This window comes from Saccopteryx leptura, chromosome 11, assembly GCF_036850995.1.
Source record: "Saccopteryx leptura isolate mSacLep1 chromosome 11, mSacLep1_pri_phased_curated, whole genome shotgun sequence".
In the NCBI taxonomy this organism is placed as follows: domain Eukaryota; kingdom Metazoa; phylum Chordata; class Mammalia; order Chiroptera; family Emballonuridae; genus Saccopteryx; species Saccopteryx leptura.
In genome coordinates, this window is record NC_089513.1 from 31,771,076 (window position 1) to 31,793,424 (window position 22,349).

At 46.9% G+C, this 22,349-nt stretch overlaps 1 protein-coding gene across 11 annotated transcripts in view; it reads right to left on the reverse strand.

The window, feature by feature from the left end:
• The window catches only part of FHOD3 (formin homology 2 domain containing 3), a 488,187-nt gene that overhangs the window by 380,508 nt on the left and 85,330 nt on the right, over positions 1-22,349 (reverse strand). For all 11 annotated transcript variants that reach the window (XM_066352679.1, XM_066352680.1, XM_066352678.1 and 8 more), the window contains exon 3: positions 21,163-21,227. In XM_066352679.1, coding sequence (XP_066208776.1) covers positions 21,163-21,227 — 65 coding nt within the window. The remainder of the gene's footprint in view (positions 1-21,162; positions 21,228-22,349) is intronic.

Genomic DNA, 22,349 nt, shown 5'->3' on the forward strand with positions numbered 1-22,349 from the left:
TGTTAAATATTTTATTAATTAGTCAAAAATAAACCCATTATATGCCAAAATAAATAACAGATTTTTAGGGAAAATAACTGTTTTCCCAAATAAAAATAATCAGTAGAAAGAGTAGGACTGTTTTCATTTTTAAGTCTCTTTCATATCTTTTAAAATAGCCAGACTTGCCTATCTGCCTATACTTCCAATTTTTTGTGATGTCACAAGTCACATACCCTCTGAATAACTCCACTGTACATGCAAGAGAGAATGAGAGTGGAGAAAACAGAAAAATAACATCTTAGAATGATTATAAAAACAGTTTTGAGAGAATGAGTTTCAGACACAAAATGATTGGAAAGATATGAACATAAGGATTAAGAGTAAATAAGAACTAAGATGAAAACAGGAGAGTTTAAAATAGCTATTTATTCTGACAATGTAGATATAGAACTATAAAAAAATGAGGATAGCAAAAATAAAAATCTTAACTCTTCTTGACTGATACTGCTGTTTAACAGTACAGATACTCTGACACGCTGGGAGCAGGATGTAAAGTAGATGGGTAAATATGGGCCGCTCTAACTCAACCCACTGCTGAACTTGTGTGCTCCGTCAGAGCAACCCTAAACCAGTAACCCCTCCAGGGCCATATTCCTAAGCCAGATATCTTGTCCTTCAAGAACCATATGATTTCACTCGTCCGTGAAATCTAACGAACAAAATGAACTAACAAGCAAAACAGAGACAGACTCAGAGAGAGCAGCCTGACTTCTGTCAGGGGCAGGGGCTGGATGAGGCAGGGTAGAGAGATTGAGTAAAAAACAACCAAATAAATAGGAAAAACTCATGGGCATGGACAACAGAGGGGTCATTGCCAGTGGAGGGAGGGGGAGGGAAGTGTAAGGGGATAAATGGTGATGGACAGATCTGACTTGTGGAGGGGGTGAACACACAATACAGAGTACAGAGATGTGTTGTAGAACAGGGCACCTGAAACCTGTGCAATTATGTTAACCAGTGTCACCCCCAATACATTCAATTAAAAATCAATAAAACCCTCTGAAGTAAAAATGAAAAGCTATGTTGCCCCTTCTCTAAACTTAACTTGCCCAGAACTGAGCTCCTGACCATCTCCCGCAAAATCAGCTGCCCTCCCTTGTCCTCCCCTTTCTCTGAGGTTTGCAATCTTCCTCTCACTGTGCTTGGTTAGAAAAGGCTCGGTTTCCTCTGCCTGTTTTTTTCCTCCAGGTCAGCTTAAATACTCATGAAGAACATTGTCCTATGATGTCCGTGGTGATTTCTCCTCTTTCATTTTGGATTTTGTTTATATGAGTTCTTTCTCTTTTTTCCTTGGTAAGTCTTGCCAAGGGTTTGTCAATTTTGTTGATCTTTTCAAAGAACCTATGAAAAACTCTATGCCACTAAATTCAACAACCTAGAAGAAATGGATAAATTCCTAGAACAATACAAACTTCCTAGACTGAGTCAAGAAGAGGCAGAAAGCCTAAACAGACCTATTAGTAGAGAAGAAATAGAAAAAACCATTAAAAACCTCCCCAAAAATAAAAATAAAAAAAGAACATTGTCCTGACTGCCTTCAGGCAGTCATTCAAAGGTTATGGATCCTCTTACTCAACACCTCACTATCACTGCGTGGATTCGGAGCTGATGCGTAAATCACTGTATCACCACTCAAGCGCTATGCATGCGTCTGTGTGTGCTCAAACTGGCCCCCTCACACTTCAGCCATCCCTGGAGAGATACGAGGAAACTGATGTCACTGACAAACTGGAGGGACCAACCAGGGAAGGAGAAGGACTTGTTCACCCTTTGCCCTTTACACCTTTTAATTTTCAAATTATTGTATTAACTATTCAAAGAAACAAACTTAGAGTTTAATTGCTAAATCAAACCAATTTGTATTAAATATGAATGATCCTATACACATAAAGAATAACTATAGGGAAACTCAATTTATAAACATGAACCAATTGAAAGACAGAACCAACTTTTTTAATGGCTGGAAAAAATAAGTTCGTGTCACCACTTCATGAAAATGCCAAGCCAGCCATCAAGGTTCTAATCTCCCCGGGGTAGCAATCACTCCCACCTGATGGAAGATGACCCGCCACAGCCCGTGCCTGAGCGATGGAGTACTGGACTCCCATATTCGCTCCTCCTTCAGGCTTCTCTGACTCCTCAGGTCTCTTCAAACCCAAGTGTGAGCTTGGTTCTCTGAAGAATGCAGCCTACATAACCTTCAATGAAACACACCTGTACACTGGTATTATATGCCTCATGACACTGAGGGACCCTGCGAGAAACCAGAGCCCAGCCTGCCATGCTCCATTGGGCACCTGCTGAGGCCTCAAAAAGGGTTTGGTGAGAACGGAAATGAGCTCAATGAGACCGGTGAGGCAGACATTTAAAATGCGCTTCCATTTTTTCAAAAAGCTTATAGATAAAAGCCCATTTTAACAAGGTTGGGTGGAGTTTTTTGTTTGTTTTTGTTTTTGTTGCAACATATAGCTAAAGCTGTAGTCTGTGACTTTGTATAAGGGTCTAAATCTGAGCAGAAGCACTGGTTTCTTCCTCCAGATTCTCTTAAAAGGACATCCCAAACAGAAAGAAACAACCAGGCTTGAAGGCAGTGGTCTCCTTTGCAATTAAACTACCAGGAAGCTTAGTGCTGAGTTCAAATGACCAATTATAGTAACTAATTCATCCTGAAACACCTGGTAACATCCACTTCTTTGTTCCTTATAATCTGTCATGACTCGTATTTGTTTAATATACTGTTCTGTGTTATTTTAATACTGTACACCATTTTCAATCATTTTGGAAAGCAGGAAAAGTCTCCCAGCAGTCAGTTACCATGGAATCAGGGCCAACTACTCTTTCCCCAACCACATGTCTCAGTGGGAGCTCTGAAGACCCTCCCCTCCACCAGGACCCTTCTAGTACTCTCTTGATGGGAGAAGCTGGTCAGCTACATCAGCCTCCTCTCCTCCACCATGACTACTTGACTCCTTCCCATCCAATGCATCCTCTATACCACTTCCAGAATATTCTTCCTAAACTTTTTAGAGAGCTAGGTTCGTGTTCACTCACTTTGCATTCTTTGGGTCTATCACAGTACCAAGCACAGACATGGGGCTTCGTCATCACTGGTTCCCGGAGAGAATGAAACACCAATTGACTTTGTGTGGATGAGTCTAACCAGACTCCTCTCTCAACACATGGCGCTGCTGGGGGGATGGCCACAGCTCCTTAGTCCCTCCACACTCTCTCAGGGGCGGCCCCAGAGCAGCAGTTCTCTTCCCCGTAAGGGACAGTTAGCAATGCCAGAAGGCATTCCTACTTCCAAAACTGGGGGGGGGGGGTGCTACTGGCAGCTAGTGGGTAGAGGCCAGGGAAGCTGCTAACCATTCCACAATGCACAAAATGACCCGCAACAAATATCTGGCCCAAATGTCAACATGGGTGAGGGAGAGAAATTCTGGTCTAGAGTGAAGAAAAAAAAAAAAAAAAACCAAGAAAAGAGAAAGTGCCCCTAAAGACCTAAGCCGTCCAGGAGAAGCGGTGGAAACACCACCATGCCAGTTGCCAGACCCAGATCCATCCTAAATGCTTTCAACGTTGCCTGTGACTATTTAACTCTAAAATAAAGTGGCCCAGCCTCCCCTCCTGCAGCCGTCCCCCAGCCACGTGGCAGGCGTGGCAGACACTGTGGAATGACCACATCACAGACTGCTGGTGCGGGCTGCCGCGTTCCTGCCTACTAATTTTAATCTCTCTTTCTCAAAGGTCAGGAATATTTTCAGACCTCTCAGCACAGGCGTATTATGGGCAGACTTGATATATGTTGCTTCCAGTTGGCAAAGGACTTCATTCGCCAGCACCCAGAGCTGAGTTGCAGGCTTAACCTTGTCCCTGTTAGTGTCCAAGGGACTTTTTAGTCCATTATCCTAATTGGCAAATAATATGTAAGTACCAGAAGGCTGTGTGCCGGCAATTATATTTATAATGAAAGCTTAATCTCAGAAAGAAAACAGTAATTCATTAAAACCGCCCTTCCCAGCTGCCATGCCAGCAGCAAAGGAAAAAGAAGCCACTCCATGGTAAGGTACAAATTAGCTGCTGAGCAGGAAACACAGATAAAGCCGGACCAAGGGGATGAAGGAGATGCATCCTGCTCCGTCCCAGCAAAGCTTTGTCTTTGCTCCACATGGTCTCGCCACATCCCCCGGAAGGGGCTGGGAAGGGACAGCGACTTGAGGGTCAGGGTCTGGGACGGCAGGAAGCAGCCCTTCCTCTGTCCCCTGCGTAGGGCAGGCTTTTTTAGCAAACACTTCAGTAATGGCCACTACATCTTATCAGCATATCAGGAAAATTTGTTGAGGGTTTTGGGAAGAAAAGGAAGATGAGTCCATGGTCTGATATTTCAGCTGAACTCTCACCATAACCTCAAACTCTGCTGTCTTTATCGTTCATGTCAGTGGTAGTCAACCTGGTTCCTACCGCCCACTAGTGGGCATTCCAGCTTTCATTGTGGGCGGTAGTGGAGCAACCAAAATATAAATAAAAAAAAGATAGATTTAACTATAGTAAGTTGTTTTATAAAGATTTATTCTGCCAAACTTAGCGAAAATCCGACATAAAGTACTTGGTAAGTAATTATTATTGTATGCTTTAACTTGCTGTAACTCTGCTTTATAAATTTTATAAAGTTGTTACTTCCCTACTTTATAAATCACCATTACTGTGGAACCAGTGGGTGGTTAGAAAATGTTACTACTAACAGAGATACAAAAGTGGGTGGTAGGTATAAAAAGGTTGACAACCCCGATGTAGATATTGTAAGATCCACATGTACTGTGCATTGTGCTGGGGAAGCCAATAATAACTGCTCTGTGGTGCTTACCATTGGCCGCACACGGTTCAAAGCATCTGATGGATAAATTCATTTAACCCCCCCAACAAACCTGACTGTCTCATTTCACAAATGAGAAAAGAGAGGCAAAGAGAAGTGGTAACTTACTCAAGGTGCTGCAGCCTGTTATGGGTGGAGCCAATATGAACCAGGTAGACTAGCTCCAAAGCTCACCTTCCTACATGGGACCAGAGCCCCAAGCAGAACAACCAGCACTTACCATATGCATGCCAGGGGCTATGACAAACTCTTGAGGTGCCCCCATCGCACATGTGAGGAACACAAAAGGCCACACATTATTATCCCTGTGATCTAGCAGGGTATTTGAACAAAACCCAGAAGTCTGAATAGGACTCGAGAGTAGTAGGGCCCCAAAACGAAGCTGCGGGGCCACGGGGCTCGTCTGGGAAGGCACCAGCCATCCTCCAGCAGAACGGACGCTGGAGGGGCAGGAAGTGTGTTGTCATTTCATCCAGGCCCCCAACCCACTCTCTGCGGTGCGCACAATGACCAACCGCGCCCTTACCAGAGGCTCACCCGGCTGCCCCATCCTGCTGGACATGAAGGTGCTTCCCAGGCATCCGCCAGCAGCCCTGTAGATGCAGAGACCCCGGTGCTGCTGCAGAAACCGCAGCCCCTCCCACCTTTCCACAAGCCCCTCCCCCTTTCAAGTGCGCACGTTTTGCTTCCCGGTGCAACATGCCCCTAGGGTCCTCGAAACCTATTCCACAGCCTCGCTGGGAGCCTCGGCACACTGCGGGCCTCTACCTGATGACAGCGAAGCACCCCCTCCCAGAGGCGTTGGCATCACCACGTGACGCCGAGCCCCATGCCTAAGGGAAGATGCTCCAGCAGCAGTAACAGAACCCTGACTCATGGCCGCAACTCCAGTTATGAGGCTCTCTGCCCCACCCTCAGACCTAACTCCCCAGTGCGCAGCAACAAGTGGGTGAATATTCATGGGCCATCTTTCATGGGCGAAAGGAAAGAAAGCCAAGGCAGTGTCACTTCCTGTCCTTGGAGCGGATCTCCTGATCTTATCAAGTTGGTTTCACGCATGAATGACATGTTATTATCCACGTGGTCCAGTTATCATTTCCCCCCAAATTTAGCAATCAATCCTTCCATAAACTCTACTACATGATTACTCCAGAGTTTAATAGTTGATGCTCTGAATGGAAAATCCTGTGAGGCATAATAGAAGCACCATCACTGGTGACTGCACCGTCTCTTATCTCAGTCACTCAAATGGGACTTTTCTTCTTATATGTATTTTGATTATTTTTTTCAATTACAGTTGACATTCAATATTTTAGGTGTAGAGCATAGTAGTTTGACATTCATAATAATTTATGAAGTGACTCCCCCAGTTAGACCAGTTAATAACCACCCAGTACCATACATAGTTGTTACAATGTTATTGACTACATTTCATATAAACATTTTTCTAAAGCAATTTTGCTGCAAATGTATTTGTCTCAAAACCATGTCTTGTTCACACCTTGATACACCAAGCAACAGAGGTCAGAGCATGGTGCTCTAAACTGCTTTGGTTACATTATTTAAATAAGTATTTACTGAAAATATCAAGGAATAGAATGTCTCCCAGAAAATCATGGTGAACAGAGCTCAGCGCGGCGGCCATCGTGCATGTCGGAGCAGGTCCCTGCACTGGGACAGGTTCGGTCTCCTCTAGAACAGTGAGCACAAGGAGGACACCTGGCTGCACAACACAACAGAGTCACATTTTATTTTAGACTCACTCCTTGTCTTTAATCTCAAATATCCAGTCTTAAAAAGAACAAAGCTCAGGGCACTTCCAGTTTTAATTTAGCCTGGCACAGCCTCACCGCCCCATGCTGGCATCAGTGCAAAGGGAAGAAAGGCAGGAGCAGCTGCCTGTCACCTCCCTCTGGATATGTCACCCCTTTCTGCTATGTACACAGCTCATCCCTCTAAGCTGCTCCACCATGCAGCTTCGTGCCTTTGACAGGAGGGATAGAACTAAAGCCCCACCTCCCCAGCTCCTGAGCCCAGTGTGCAGAGAACCTCTCTGTGGGGCTTCAGAGGTCCGTAGATAACACTGGGGTCTTTCTCTCCTGCGCTCAGCAGCACAAGGGAGAGGAGGCAAGCCAGGCAGACTGCTGGAGTTTTACCCGCATGTGCAACTGGACGGGCTACCGTGCATTCAGGGCATGACCTCAGGCCCCACACAGGGGCCAGAAGTGGGAGAGCCTGAACCCCACCTGCTCCCTTCTTTTCTCAAATCCACCCATCTTTCCTTGAAATAAAGTAGGTGGTATGGGGTAAGCCACCGTGTCCTCCTGGGGAACTGAGGAGAATTCCCTGCTCCCTAGAAATAGGAAGAATGGGACATGGGCTTCCCTGAGATGTACCCACATCAGAGGGAAATGGAAATCCAGGCCACATCGTTATAGGGTCTATGTGGACAACGTTTTTTAAAAATCAGTGCTCCAGGATGGCCATGGGGATGTAAAGCACAGCGAGGGAATACAGTCAATAATATTGTAATGACTATGTGTGGTATCAGATGCACACTAGACTTACCAGGTGATCACTTCACAAGTTCACATACCATATTTTTTGCTCCATAAGACGCACCTAGGGTTTTAAGGAGGAAAATAAGAAAAAAAATATTCGGAACCACATGGTACGTTAAAATATTTAATAAAATATACCACATAATATTTCAACAATGTAAAATCAACAGCGGTATTAACAACCACTCGCCCTGTTACTAACAAATGAGAAGAGACTTCAATGTCCAAATACTCTTCTAGTTGTCTGGGAACCTCAGGAACTCACCATTGCTAGTGTCAGAATTTAAGAAGCTCAGTGGCTCACAATCACTGGTATCACTTTCTTCGCTATTTTCCTATATGATACCATCTTCAGTGCCATCTGGGCATGGCTAATGAGCTGACGCTCATTCTCCATATGTTTACTGCTGCAGCGCCCCGCAGCAGCTAAAAAACATGAGCATTTGCTCCATAGATGCATGAGTATTTCCCCCTTCACTTCTGGGGGTAAAAAAGTGTGTCTTATGGAACAAAAAACATGGTAAATGTCTAATCACTATGTTACACACCTGAAACTAATATAATATTGTCTGTCAACTCTAACTGAGAAGTAAAAATCAATGCTCTGAAAAAGGACAATAACGAGCAATTACATAAATTCATTTTGAAATAAGAAGGTGAATTCTTCACTTCTTGGGTTTGGAAGTGATGCCCTCCTAGGGGATAAGGAAGAACGGGAGAAACACCCTTGTAGGCACAGCAGGCAGGCAGGGCTGCTGCCCAGCTGTGACGTTCAGGCTTCCGTACACCGCTGAGCTCCAGTCCCCAGAACGCGTTTTGTCCACTTTCTGTTTCTGTCTGAGAAACAACAGACCTAAGGAGTCAGTTGGGGACTGCGGGCTTTGCTTTGTTCTCTCTACTTACCTTGGGCCTTACATCTAGTCCAATTTAAGAATCAGGAAAAAGTCAGAAAAACACAGGACACTATAGAATCAGGAGAGAAATAAAGAGTATACATAATTAGAATTTTGTGAGCAAATACCCTTGGAGAAAAAAAAAACCAAAAAAGACAAAAGATTCAAGAGAAAATCCGATGTAACCATACTAGTGAAGAAGGGGAAAAATAAATGTATATAGAGAAGCCTCTCATTGTTAAATAAACTCTCCCCAAAGTTCAGGTGTGGAAACTGAGGCTCAGGGCAGCTCTATGATTGGCTCCTGGAAGCCTCAGACTCCTCCTCCTTCCAGGTGTGCCTACCCTTCCACCTGCCTTGAGGGTCACTGTCACTGGGAAACAAGAGGTAGGGCTCTCACACAACTGGAGACACAAGAGAGGACTGCTCAGAGTACTGTTCTGAAAGCACTGGAGACTGAGAGGTGGGTGGGCAGCAGCCTCTCTGATGGGATGGGGATGGGGAATGGAGATGAGGGATGGGGTGGGGTGTGGGGACAGGGGATGGGGATAAGGGATAGGGGATGGGGGATAGGGGATAGGGGATGGGGATGGGGATAACGGATAGGGGATAGGGGATAGGGGATAGGGGATGGGGGATAGGGGATAGGGGATGGGGGATAGGGGATAGGGGATAGAGGATGGGGGATAGGGGATAGGGGCTAGGGGATAGGGGATGGGGGATAGGGGATAGGGGATGGGGGATAGGGGATAGGGGATAGGGGATAGGGGATGGGGGATAGGGGATAGGAGATGGGGGATAGGGGATGGGGATGGGGGATGGGGGATAGGGGATAGGAGATAGGGGATGGGGATAGGGGATCGGAGAGGATGGGGATAGGGGATGGGGGATAGGGGATGGAGGATAGGGGATAGGGGATGGGGGATAGGGGTTGGGGATAGGAGATGGGGGATAGGGGATGGGGGATAGGGGATGGGGATAGGGGATGGGGGATGGAGGATAGGGGATAGGGGATGGGGGATAGGGGATAGGAGATAGGAGATGGGGGATAGGGGATGGGGGATAGGGGATAGGGGATGGGGTATAGGGGATAGGGGATGGGGGATAGGGGATAGGGGATAGGGGATAGGGGATGGGGGATAGGGGATAGGGGATGGGGGATAGGGGATAGGGGATAGAGGATGGGGGATAGGGGATAGGGGATAGGGGATAGGGGATGGGGGATAGGGGATAGGGGATAGGGGATAGGGGATGGGGGATAGGGGATGGGGATAGGGGATGGGGGATAGGGGATAGGGGATGGGGATAGGGGATAGGAGAGGATGGGGATAGGGGATGGGGGATAGGGGATGGAGGATAGGGGATAGGGGATGGGGGATAGGGGTTGGGGATAGGGGATGGGGGATGGAGGATAGGGGATAGGGGATGGGGGATAGGGGATAGAGGATGGGGGATAGGGGATAGGGGATAGGGGATGGGGGATAGGGGATAGGAGATGGGGGATAGGGGATGGGGATAGGGGATGGGGGATAGGGGATAGGGGATAGGGGATGGGGATAGGGGATAGGAGAGGATGGGGATAGGGGATGGGGGATAGGGGATGGAGGATAGGGGATAGGGGATGGGGGATAGGGGTTGGGGATAGGAGATGGGGGATAGGGGATGGGGGATAGGGGATGGGGATAGGGGATGGGGGATAGGGGATAGGGGATAGGGGATGGGGGATAGGGGATAGGGGATGGGGGATTTTTCTGAAGCTGGAAAGGGGGAGGCAGTCAGACAGACTCCCGCATGCGCCCGACCGGGATCCACCCGGCACGCCCACCAGGGGGCGACGCTCTGCCCACCAGGGGGGGATGCTCTGCCCCTCCGGGGCATCGCTCTGCCGCGACCAGAGCCACTCTAGCGCCTGGGGCGGAGGCCAAGGAGCCATCCCCAGCGCCCGGGCCATCTTTGCTCCAATGGAGCCTCGGATGCGGGAGGGGAAGAGAGAGACAGAGAGGAAGGAGAGGGGGAGGGGTGGAGAAGCAGATGGGAGCTTCTCCTGTGTGCCTGGCCGGGAATCAAACCCGGGACTTCCGCACGCCAGGCCGACGCTCTACCACTGAGCCAACCGGCCAGGGCCTGAGGGTCCCCATTCTTATACTGCACTGGAGCTGACCAGCAGCCCGGCCTCAGAAACCTGGCCTGAGCAGACCCAAGCCCTCTGGGAGGCCATCTCAACGGACACATCTCTCTTCTAGATTCCACTCGATCCCATCAGAGAAAACCTACAGCACAAATCACATCAGTGACGCACAGTGGCCTTGGCAACGCCTAGCCAGGGCAGCTTTGTGGAGCTCTCCTTTCCAAAGTCCCTGATGGGCTGGTAATTGTTTTTTATGGCTTTCTGATGAAGTGCAAAGTGCTCCGTGGCACTTTGCTTTGCTTCCCCGCGGCCTCGGAGGCCATGGAGCCAATGCCTGGTGAGGGGACAAGTGCCTGAGCAGCCCACCCTTGGCCACCACATCGCCCTCATCAAGCCCTTGACTCAGGCCCCGTGCCCAGGGCACCCTGAGCTGCCAGCTCACTGCAGGGAGATGAGGTGGAGGAGAGGCCAACGTATGATATCATGGGGGAGCTTTTTAAGGTGTCCTGAGCCAAACAAAACTTCTTTTTTAATTCTCCAGATACTGAGTCAGCTGCCAAAATTACTGTTCTACGTGTAGTGAGAGTTTCCCATCCGCTAGTGTGGCTGTTGTTGGAAAAACAAACACACAGATTGTATCTTCAGGTGTGATTTAAACAGCTTATCTATTTGAGCATTTTGTAAATATCAACTCATACAGAATATGTTGGCTGCTTTTACAGTACTAAGAGTGTAATTTGTAAACTTTAAAATTATTATTCAGTGTAGCTAGCACTTGGTGCTATGTTGTAGTCTTTACCTGACTCTTCCTGCATTCAACTGTCTCCTTTAGTGTCTGATTACACGTGCTCAGGGCTTGCTTATTCTCCACGTCAGTAGACCCTTCCCTGAGAGTGCAACCCGGGAATGGTGATGGGGTTAAGAGCATCCCACCCAGTTCCCCAGAAGCACTATTCTACAGAGCAGTCATTTATAGGGTTGTTAGCCCAAGCCACCACCTTCTTAGCCTCCGACCTCAGGACCAAATTTTATGCTCACAGCTCCACGGAGGCCTGGACACCCCAGGTTGGGGCAGCAAGGGGTCCCCAAGTCCCCACTCACATTGCCGTGCACGGCACAGGCCACAGAAGCCATGAACACTCACAGCTGTGCAATCCCAGTCACAAAGTACCCTGAACAACCGAGAGCCCTCCCTCCTGGAAACACCCTCAAAAATGACATACTACCCACTTCCATAGCTTTGTGACTTCCCATTTACTGCCTTTTGTTCTTCTTCCTGAGAAAATACCAAAGAAATACTTTTTTCTTTTAGTGAGAGAGAGAAAGAGGGACAGACAGGGACAGTTAGACAGGAAGGGAGAGAGATGAGAAGCATCAACTTGTTGCGACACCTTAGTTGTTCATTGATTGCTTTCTCATATGGGCCTTGACGGAAGGGGGGAGGGAGTGTCCCCACCTGAGCCAGTGACGTTGGGCTTTAAGCCAGTGACTATGGGTCATATCTATGATCCCACACTCAAGCCGGCGACCCTGCACTCAAGCTGGTGAACCCTCGCTCAAGCCAGCGACCCAGGCATTTTGAACCTGGGTCCTCAGTCTCCAGGTCGATGCTCTACCCACTGCGCCACCACCTGGTCTGGCAAGGAAAACATTTCTGAAGTAAACAAATTAAACTGTCATCAATACCATGACCCTTTCAGCAGCTTTCTTTAATCAACAAATAACTTGGGGTCTCTTTCTGTGAGTCGGACACTGTGCTGTGCAGGACACAAAACAGTCTATCTTTAAATGATCAAGAGCTAGCTGCTACCTGATGCCGAACCCCTGCCTCACAGACTTTGCCAGAAAAGAGCAGAAGGACTCAAGGCCACCAGCCCCGAACCCTTCTTTCCTTCCGAGCAGCTTCTAAAGCTAGAAGCCACTTCTAGCGCGTAGTCTCATCAGCTGAGCATCGTCCTTTCCAGGGACTCCCCAACCTGAAGCCTGAAACGCCAGGCTGTGCGTCCAGAGGGTCAGGCCGGAGCCTGGAAGGAACGTGGAAGCTCCAGCTCCAGGTGTCGCAGCCTGGCTGGGAGGGAGGACCTTTCAGGGCATTACCAAACATCAGCATCTCTTGAAGGGGGCGGGGGGGGGGGGGGGTAAAAGCCAGCTTTTCCAGCTGACTTCCTTTCCCCTGAGGCCGTCTGTGAACCACAGCAGAACTCAGCTGGAAAACCATCCTTGGAAGCCTGGTGAAACTTCACTTGGGGAAAATGTTTTGAAAGACATTTATTTAGATGTTTTGGCAAGCATCTCTCAGACTCTTCAAACCAGAAGGGCTGCGCCGGTCTGTGCAATCACTAATCCAGAAAAGGGCTGAAGACTATAGAGATGGCCCCAAAGGAGAAGTAACAGACCAGGGCAAAGAACACTAGTCAAGGCTGGAAAGCTTAAGCTTAGTCCCACCACCTACCAGGCACATGGCCTATAGGAAAACGCCCACCGCCTGGGGGCCTCGCCTTCCCCAGCCCCTCCGGTGGCTCAGAAAGGGTGGCAGGGTCCGTGACACTGTAGATGGGACTGGACAAATCTGAGGAGGTCAGTCAGTCCATACATGTGGTCCGTGTTACTTTTTTTAAACGGCCAAGGTAAACAATTGAGATTTCTTTTTCAGTTATTTCTTTTAGTAGAGTTTCTCTCAAACTAATCATCTTTTATAGCATTTTACAAATACTTGTAGATACATTATCTAATTTTAAGAGTGTTATTAAATTGATCATTGAATCTAAAGCGGGGTCTTTTTAAAAAGTTAAATGACTGAAGTGTTGATGGCATACCTAACATTATAACTTGTCCCACAAACATTTCCCCAAGAACCTAAAACGGATCCTTCTCCTGCCCACACGATCACAATCCAGTTACTAGGATGCAGGTAAAAGACATCCCCTCTGGGTACAATTAAAAACATAAATTTTCTCTTTCTCCAATTATGATAACAAGGTTTCATTTATGCTCACCTATTTAAATTTGCTCCTTTGCTATTCTGTTGCTGTGACTCTAGGATATAAACTGGAGACGACAGCACTTGTAACAAATGCCCCAAGACCTTTTCTTCACCGAATTAAATCCTGAATTGGTCGCCTGTTTTGCTGAACTAATGTCTTCCAAGGGGTTTTTCCCATGTTAAATATTTGCCATTAGGTATTTCTAACACAATAGAAATCAGTAAAACGCCCAGAAAGTCCCCCTGTCAGGAATCTGTTCTGTGTCTCTCAGTAAGACCTGAAAAACATGTGGGTGCACACCTAGTCCTGAGAGAACCCCCAGTGGGCAAGACATCTGTGAGCCATCCACCCCTCCTTCAGCTCCCAGGCCCGCTGCGATCAAAATTTCTATTAACAAGACGTTTTGCTTCCCAACATAAACTTTGTTCAGTGACAAAAATGAAGTTGCCTCTTCAGGGAGACAGCCGTGGGACAGAGAGCCCGTCACTAGGGTTTGCGTTATACCCACAAGCAGGTCAGACGCGCAGGGGACAGGCCAGAGCATTGTAGAGACGCTGGTAGAAATCGACCAAAAACACAATGGTTTCTCCACTCAGGGTTGCTTTCTGGACATAACTCAAGGCTCTGCTGGACAGCAACTTTAGAGTCTAACTGGCAGCACGTGGTTTAAACTAGTCTTGTAACAACTGCAGGTGTCCCCACCAACATGACTATTTTCTACTGTCTTCTTCTCTCTTTTTTTTGGCCAGAATTCCACGTCCCTTCTTAAGGTTGTACACATTGATGATGGTCGTAACATATGCTCAGATTCTATTATACAACATCTAGAGAGCGTTAGAGATGAAAGATAAGGTTCTAGAGAGGCAGAGAATAAGCGATTTAAATCAAGTAAAAGGCGGGGATAAGAATACAAATATAAAGTGAAGCTGCTGTAAGAGGCCCTGACGCACCCGCTTTTCTTTCCTGTGGCTCAGTTCACATTTGTTCCCATTCGTATTTCCTTTCTTGTGTGTGTGTGTGTGTGTGTGTGTGTGTGTTTCTGAAGCTGGAAACGGGAAGGCAGTCAGACAGACTCCCGCACGTGCCCGACCAGGATCCACCCGGCATGCCCACTAGGGGGTGATGCTCTGCCCATCTGGGGCATCACTCTGCCACAATCAGAGCCACTCTAGCACCTGGGGCAGAGGCCAAGGAGCCATCCTCAGCGCCCGGGCCATCTTTGCTCCAATGGAGCCTCAGCTGCGGGAGGGGAAGAGAGAGAGAGAGAGGAAGGAGAGGGGAAGGGGTGGAGAAGCAGATGGGCGCCTCTCCTGTGTGCCCTGGCCGGGAATCGAACCCAGGACTTCCGCACACTAGGCCAACCTGCTCTACCACTGAGCCAACCAGCCAGGGCCCATATTTCCTTCCTTGATACCTCTTAATTCCCAGAGCTGACCTGAGTCTCCAGCTATACCTGGAAGGTTCTCATGTTAACTCTCTCATAGGTGTGTGTCTTTATTTCTTTAACCACACACCATATTTATGTTTGCCTGCATGCCTTAAATTCTCATTTCCCTTTTCATTTTGGGTGAGAAATCATTCCTGACCTATCTATTCTAAGATCATAGCACCTGTGGACAGATATGTGATGGAACTGAATACCCACCCACATTTAAATACTAAATGCTCACTCAGTTCAACAAACCTGTTGGTTGTTTTACATCCTTCCCATATCCTTTCTGCCTTCGTGGGGGGGGGGGGGGAGGTGGCATATTTGTCAATCAATATTTGATTGTAAGGCGTTTAGAAGTAGCCACCTATGGAATAGCTGACTTATGCCAGCCAAGACTCAAGGTGGACATTCTGTGGGTTCTGCCTCCTGGGAGCTGAGGCAGGTTAATAGGAAACAGATGATGGGAGGCATTTATCTGATTAACCCGCAGAGCTTGTTTTTACCTAGAGACCGGTACCCTGGGCAAAAGTGGGTCACGGACTTGATGGAGTGTGAAAGCGAGGAGGTATTTTAAAATGCAGGCACCACAAGTCTCCTGGGGCAGAGGGAGACTAGAGATTGCAAACCCAACCCCATCGTGTGCCGAGGCTGCAGCGGGCACTCTGGGGACTGTGCAGGAGGGGTGGGAGCTGGGCTTCCAGGTTTCTGGAGGGCCAGTAGATCTCAACATCAAGGACAGAAAATAGAAAATGTAACCAAATGCACATAATACCACTAGGGGAGAATATGGCCAGGACAACGTCAGCTTGGCCACTGTGACATCCAGGGACAGGACAGGAGGGACACCACCTGCAGAGGCAGGACAGGAGCAAAAGCAGCCTCCGGTGAGAGTCAGCAAGAAGCCCAGGTCAGGGCCTGGGGTCAGGGAAAGCAGGGCAGGGGGCCAAGGGGAGAAAGAACGGCTCTGCGGGGGTCTCCTGGCCAGAGGACAGCCTGTTTTACTCTCTTCCTGCAGCCACACAGGAGACCCCGAATGCCCAGAGGCTCTGGACACCCAAGCTAACACATGTCACTACACAGGCCTCTGGTGTCTCAGCTCCCACGGTGCTAAAGGACTTCTCATCTGGAACCAGCACTCAGGTGCTATTATGCCCAAACGGTGTCAAAAAAGGCATTTTGCTGTTTCTAATACGAAACCTCTAGTTTTAATGGAAATTCCAAATAGTCAAGAGGCAAAACAAGGACCACATTGGAATCCAGTTAGTGCCAAAGTCCAGTGGCACTCAGCAGGCCACCAGAGGGGCAGGCGGAATATCAGCCGAGGAAGCCGGAGGGAGCCTCCCTGCAAAGCCAGGAGGGCTCAGCCACATAAAGCCAGCTCACAGGCGCAGACAGGAAGAGGCACGCAAAGGTGGGGGAAGCAGTGCTCTGCCCCGTCAGAAAGCTCGGTGAGCTGAGAGAGGATGGAGGAGCCATGCTCACCTTCACAGGCTTAAAAATGAAAGGCAAGCTCTGCTGGGATAGCTCGGTCATTGGAGCATCATCCCAATATGCAAAGGTTGCCGGTTCAATCCCCTATCAGGACACATACAGAAATAGATTGCTGTTTTTGTCTCTCTCTCTCTCTTGCTCTCCCTTCTTCTCTTTCTAAAATCAATAAGTAAATTCTAAGGAAAAAAAAATGAAAAAGCCAAACTGAGACAGGTATTGGGGACAGAGGGTCATGGATTACAGCTCCACTCCCCACACTCAGCACACTGAAGACCAGCACCCTCCACACTGTAGCTACAGGTGGTTCAGACACTGGGCGGAATCCGTGCCGCACCCGGAGCTGTCATCCATGCGAATGGACACACACTATCTCCATCACCACCCTCGAAAGCCCGCATGGATACAGGACTTTTCCCTTAAGACTGTACATGGCCTCAGGATGCTACCCCACACTATGCCTCGGAGTCACCTCCTCCAAATCAGCTAGCAGGTCAGATGAAGAGCCACATGTGGCTCGTGACCCACGGTTTGCTGACCACTGCACTAGAACGGTCTTCTTGAAGAACTGCCCCACTGTCACTCACCTCCTTGTTATAACGGTACAGGGCAAAGCACACAGCTGCATGATCTCACTCTTGAGAAGAGAATGCTTTGCAAATGATAGATTGATGCCACATTCTATTCATACCTCATTCTACAGGTATATCTGCTGGAAATAGGCTACTTTTCTGCATCTGTGCATGAACAGCCCCCTCCTACATTGTTTTCTTGCACTTTAAAGTTGTCTTTATCTCTGTGACTTTCCCCTTAATGAGCAATGACACTAATCTCATGCAGCCACTTGCCAGCTTCTGCCTATGTCATCACTGTCTTCATGGGGGGACCTCACCATCTCAGAGTTTGGGGGAACATGCCTCTGAAGACCCTTTGTGCCAGGTTCTTCTTCGCGACTACTAGCATAAATGACACTTTGGGGTCTTCAGCCAACTTTTTTTATCCTTTTGTTTAACTAATGCTGGATACTCAACAGTGTCAGCCTTCTTCATCCCAGACAATCAATCAACAGGGCTTGTTTGGGAAAACAGGGTCTGCTTCAGGAAACTGAAGCACAGGATTTCTAAGCCAAACAAAATGCCTTCAAAGTTAGCCAGTAGAAAGCACGCAGACATTAACTTTAGGATCCTGATGACTTCAAACCTTTTTTTTTTAATTCTCGATTCCATTCCTCACCCACAATGCTTCTGCTCCTTTTCTCTTCATGGGGAGACTTAGTCATCAGAGCCAGTTGGGCCTCCAAACATTCTTCTGGTGTCTGGAAAGAGGATCGCTTGCAGGGACCAAAAAATTTATTTTCTCTAGCTAACCTCATAAAATACAGACTCCTCATTGCCTATCACAAAATTTTTTTCATATCTATAACTTCATGCCCATGATAATACCATCATTTTTTGGAGGAACAGAAGCTAGATTAAGAAGACAAGTTATGCATTGTTTGCTACAATCTGTTACATCAAGTGGTTCTACTAAAAATGTGCCAAGAAATAAAAACTATAGTGGGGAGGACGGAGGTGCAAAAGGCTGGGGAGCAGGGCCTCTCTTCATACCAAAATCTCATTCCGTCTTCCTGCCAAATGCATCAGAACTCCCGTGCTATCAGAAAAGACCTGTCTCGGCCGCTGGCTGTGACCATCAAAGCAGGGCCCCTGTGGCCTTCATTTTTCACGAGCTTTGCTCAGTTGTGAACCATGAAGGCTTAACTCCACTCCTGTCCCAACTGATACAGAGTTCCAAAGTTAACACTGGGGAACTCCAAAGGCATGTCACCTCCAATTCATCAACACGCAGTCCTGGATGCTAAACATTCTTGCACTTAATAAAAACAGGAATGAAGGAGAAGAGAAAGTAGGGTGAGGAAAACATTATTTTAGAAAAATTTATCTGAAAGCATTTTAAAGCCATGAGCCAAAGCTGATCCTGGATGCTCTTCACCCAACAGTGAGGCGGAAAGGAAGATCCCTGGGGAAGCCTCAGACATCAGCCATTGTTCAACACCTATAATAACTCAACGGTTTATTGTATTGTGAAGAGGAAAAGTAACCTTGTAAAGAAACAACTCAAACTGCTGATGTGAATGGTTGTCCACCACCCTTGTCATGTTTTCCTGTGTCCTTCTGACTAAAGATTGTGCCAGGCTTGTTTGTTTGTTTTCATCCCAAAGAACTCTCACCTAATATTGCCATTTGGAAAGGGAAAGCATATATCACAGTGGAGGCTGGTGCTTTATACACATGATGCATACATTCCATTTTCTGTATATAACCAAAGGATAATATTTAGTGCTATTATAATAAATCTTCCCCAGATCTTGCAAATAACAGGAAGGGGGATTTTTTTTTTAATATTTTGCCTTCTTGGATGCTGATGTTAATTGACACAATCAAATCCTCATCTGACATACTCAGACCAAAATAGTGGTGAAAACTGATTAAAGCAGAAAATCCTTTAAAAATGATATATACATACCCTAAAACTGTATCCTGCAGTTCTAGTGACCGGCCATCCTGATTGGCCTGTAATGGGGCACAGATGGTCACCCCGTTTATAGCACAGAAGGAGACACACCCTGTTCTGGGCCATGGCCCTTCTAAGAATCTATTACCTGGAATCCTGTGTGGACCTTCCTCCATGAACCATCCCAATAACATGGCCTGTGATTTCTGATCTCAGGTTCTTTGAAGTCAAGCGAGAATAAAGATACCCGTGAAGACAAGAGCCCTGTATTTTTACAATACCTCCCACCTATTGTAGTTGTCACAACCCAGGTATGTTGACAGGCTTTTGTACTAATTTTCAATCTTTCCCAAAATAATCAATGGATTTTCTAAGCAGTGACGTTTCATACTCCTATTTAAACAGTTTATAAAATATTCATGTTACAATTTCATTAAATAACAAAATTCTACTAACAAGTGCAATTGGCTTAAAGAGATTTGGGAACATACACACTGACCCTGTAAGCACCCAATTCACCCCCTCAAGCTGAAAGGGGGGTGTGTCCTGGGAGAGAGTGAGCTGGACTAGCTAGAGGTACTCACATACCACGAGAGTAAGATATGGGTCTTACAGGGACTACAAGGGACTAGAGAATACACGAATTAATGCAGTGAGTCAATAACATAGTAGCTAATTAGAAAAACTACTAAAATATTTAAGCACATATCGCAAAAGAGTGAATGTCCTTAAAAGGAGCTAGTTCATTAGGATTTTGAACTAGCGCATTTTGTTGTAAATCTGCTTTCCACTGGCTTTCTATTGCTGGGAAATGCCAGTTGATACTCATGTCCCAAATCCTAGCTATATTTCAACCAATACTGAACAGTTTAGCACATTATATGCCTGGATTTGCTCTAGATCAAACATTGGGGGGCGGTGGAGAGTTGACCCAAAAGAGTCACAGGTCTTTTCTTCAGGTAGGCATGATGTATATATATATGAAATAACCAAAAAATATATATAAAGCAAGTAATGCAGAAGCAACCAATTAAACATAATCAAGTGCACACACATGGCTTATGGTCACTCAGTGCTACAGGCAGTTGAGAAGTGTATGGTTAATGTTAGCCGAAGGTCCTACAGGTCCTGCTTTGCTTCCAACAAGATTACAAACCCTCCTGATACCATGACCCACCGGGTTATGAGTCTGCTACACAATTACTCTGGGCCATGGAGTTAAGCAAAGACTGTCACTCAAGACACTTGCAGTTTGACCATACCTAACCCCAAATGAAGTTCCATTATGTAGCTTTCCCTCCACATCCAGCTGTTCCCTCATCCCCATCCCCGGGTCTCCAGCAGGGATGCAGGAAGAAGAAAGGACCACAAATGATTCCTCCACTCCGCCCATGCACACCACACTCCAGGTGCAGACTGGGTTTCAACAGGATGACTTATGCTCTCCTAATTAGAGGCCTGAATTAAGACCACAGTGTATATTAAGTAAAAGCAAAATTACTCAGAGATATGAAACAACTTCTATGCATAAAGTAAAATTTAGTTCCTCTTTTTTTCCTTTTTATATTACATACTTGCCTCAGTTTGGCCCAATGCCAGGAGGAAACCAAGCCAGATTTAGAAACACTTTAGAGAGAGTTTGTCTGCTTTGCATCAGTAATTTATTTCTGTGCCATTCAACCTTTGTGTATTGGTTGGGAAACCAGAGGGTCCAGAAAAAAATCAATGGCTACAGGAATGGCCCCAATGGGGTTCCCAAGTGACCGCAGGCAAACCATTCTGAACCACAAATACATCTGTTCAACACCCTATTTCTCAGTATCCACATGTGCCCCGTCCTGCAATGTCAATCAGATTTCCCCCTCAATCACCTGACCAGAAACCGGCGCCTCAGACCTCACTTCCCCACAAGGAGCTTCGCAGACCCCCCAGAAGCACATGGAAATTGACACAGGCACAGCCCCAGAAAGGACCTCATCTCTCTTAGCATCACCAAAGAGAACCTCATCAATAATGTCTTAGCTCCAGCTCTGTCCACTGACCAAACAACAAAGGAAGTCAGGCAAAACAGGGCTTCAAAACTATTGCTAGAAATTGCTTTACTAAGAACCAAGCCAACACGAGAGGCTAATCCAAGTAGGTAGTAGCATCACAGTGACTATCGCATTCCTGTGAGTGGCATTTCTCATCATGTGTTTAGTCACTGAGGTCGGATGGCAAGCACCCCCTTCTACAGATGTCACTCACCGATACAGGCATGGACCCTCACAGACAGTTGTGTTCTTAGGATGATGCTGTGCTTCTTGCCCCGCCTAATGGAGAGAAAACAGGAGATTAAAAAACACATGGGCATCAGGAATCAACAAGAAGAACCCTAGATGCTGTCAAACAACTTGAAGCTTCTGACAAACCCACCTGACAGGGGTTCCGGGTAAGCAGAGACCTAAGCAGAACAAGACTCTGTCCTGAAATAATGTGATGTCACAGGGCTTTGCAGAAAACAAAATAATAAAGTTCGACTCTGTTAGATTGACACACACATTTTATTGCCAAACTCAGTCAACTCATTCTATCCACAGAGTTTGCATGTACTCATGCTTGACCATGTTGGGAAAATTTTAAAATCTGTGCCCATAAAGTGAAATCCCAGGAATGTAACAACACAATCTGCTTGGTCATTTCCATGGCTATTTTTACATTTTTCTGGGTATAGGAAAGGGGCACACAGAGTACGGAAATCAGAAAGAGCTGCTTTGCTGTGTATCCGCTCAAGACTGCAGGGCTTTTATATTTTACAGGAAGATGGGAGTCCACCAAAGAGCTTACGGGCTACTTATTACCAGGAACACCAATTTACACACCATCCTTCCCCTTTGCTTCCCTCTCACTTCATTTCTTATGAGGCAGGAAAAAGATGGCCCTCTCCCCGATCCTGTTGCTACCAGGGCTCACCCCACTTTATGCACACGAGGACTGAAGCACAGAGCAGCTGACGGAGATCATAAGAAGTGGAAACAAGCACAAGTCCTGGCTGCCTGGGGGTAGCAAAGGCTTTGAGATTTGGGGAAAGAGGAAGCCAGTGGACAAAGGTAAAATGGAGCCAGCCAAGCAGCGCGGCAGCAGATAACGCACTGCGCTCTTGGTGGCTGGACTCCTCTTCTCATCGTGCTTCTGGCCACTCTCATCTCTGCCCATCAGGGCCTCATCAATAATGGAGCCTGGCAGTCCTGTCCTGCTTCCTGGTTTCACAGTTGTGTTGGAGGGGAAGAAACCATACCTCTCACCAGATTACACTATTAATATTGTGATTATGAACCGATAGTCATCATTGAAATAATTATATCTTTTATTCTTGAGAACAGACAAGAGGGCAAAGTATGACTCCAAAGGGTTTTTCTTTTTATTCTTCTTTTAAAGGAGAAAAGAAAGCCAGT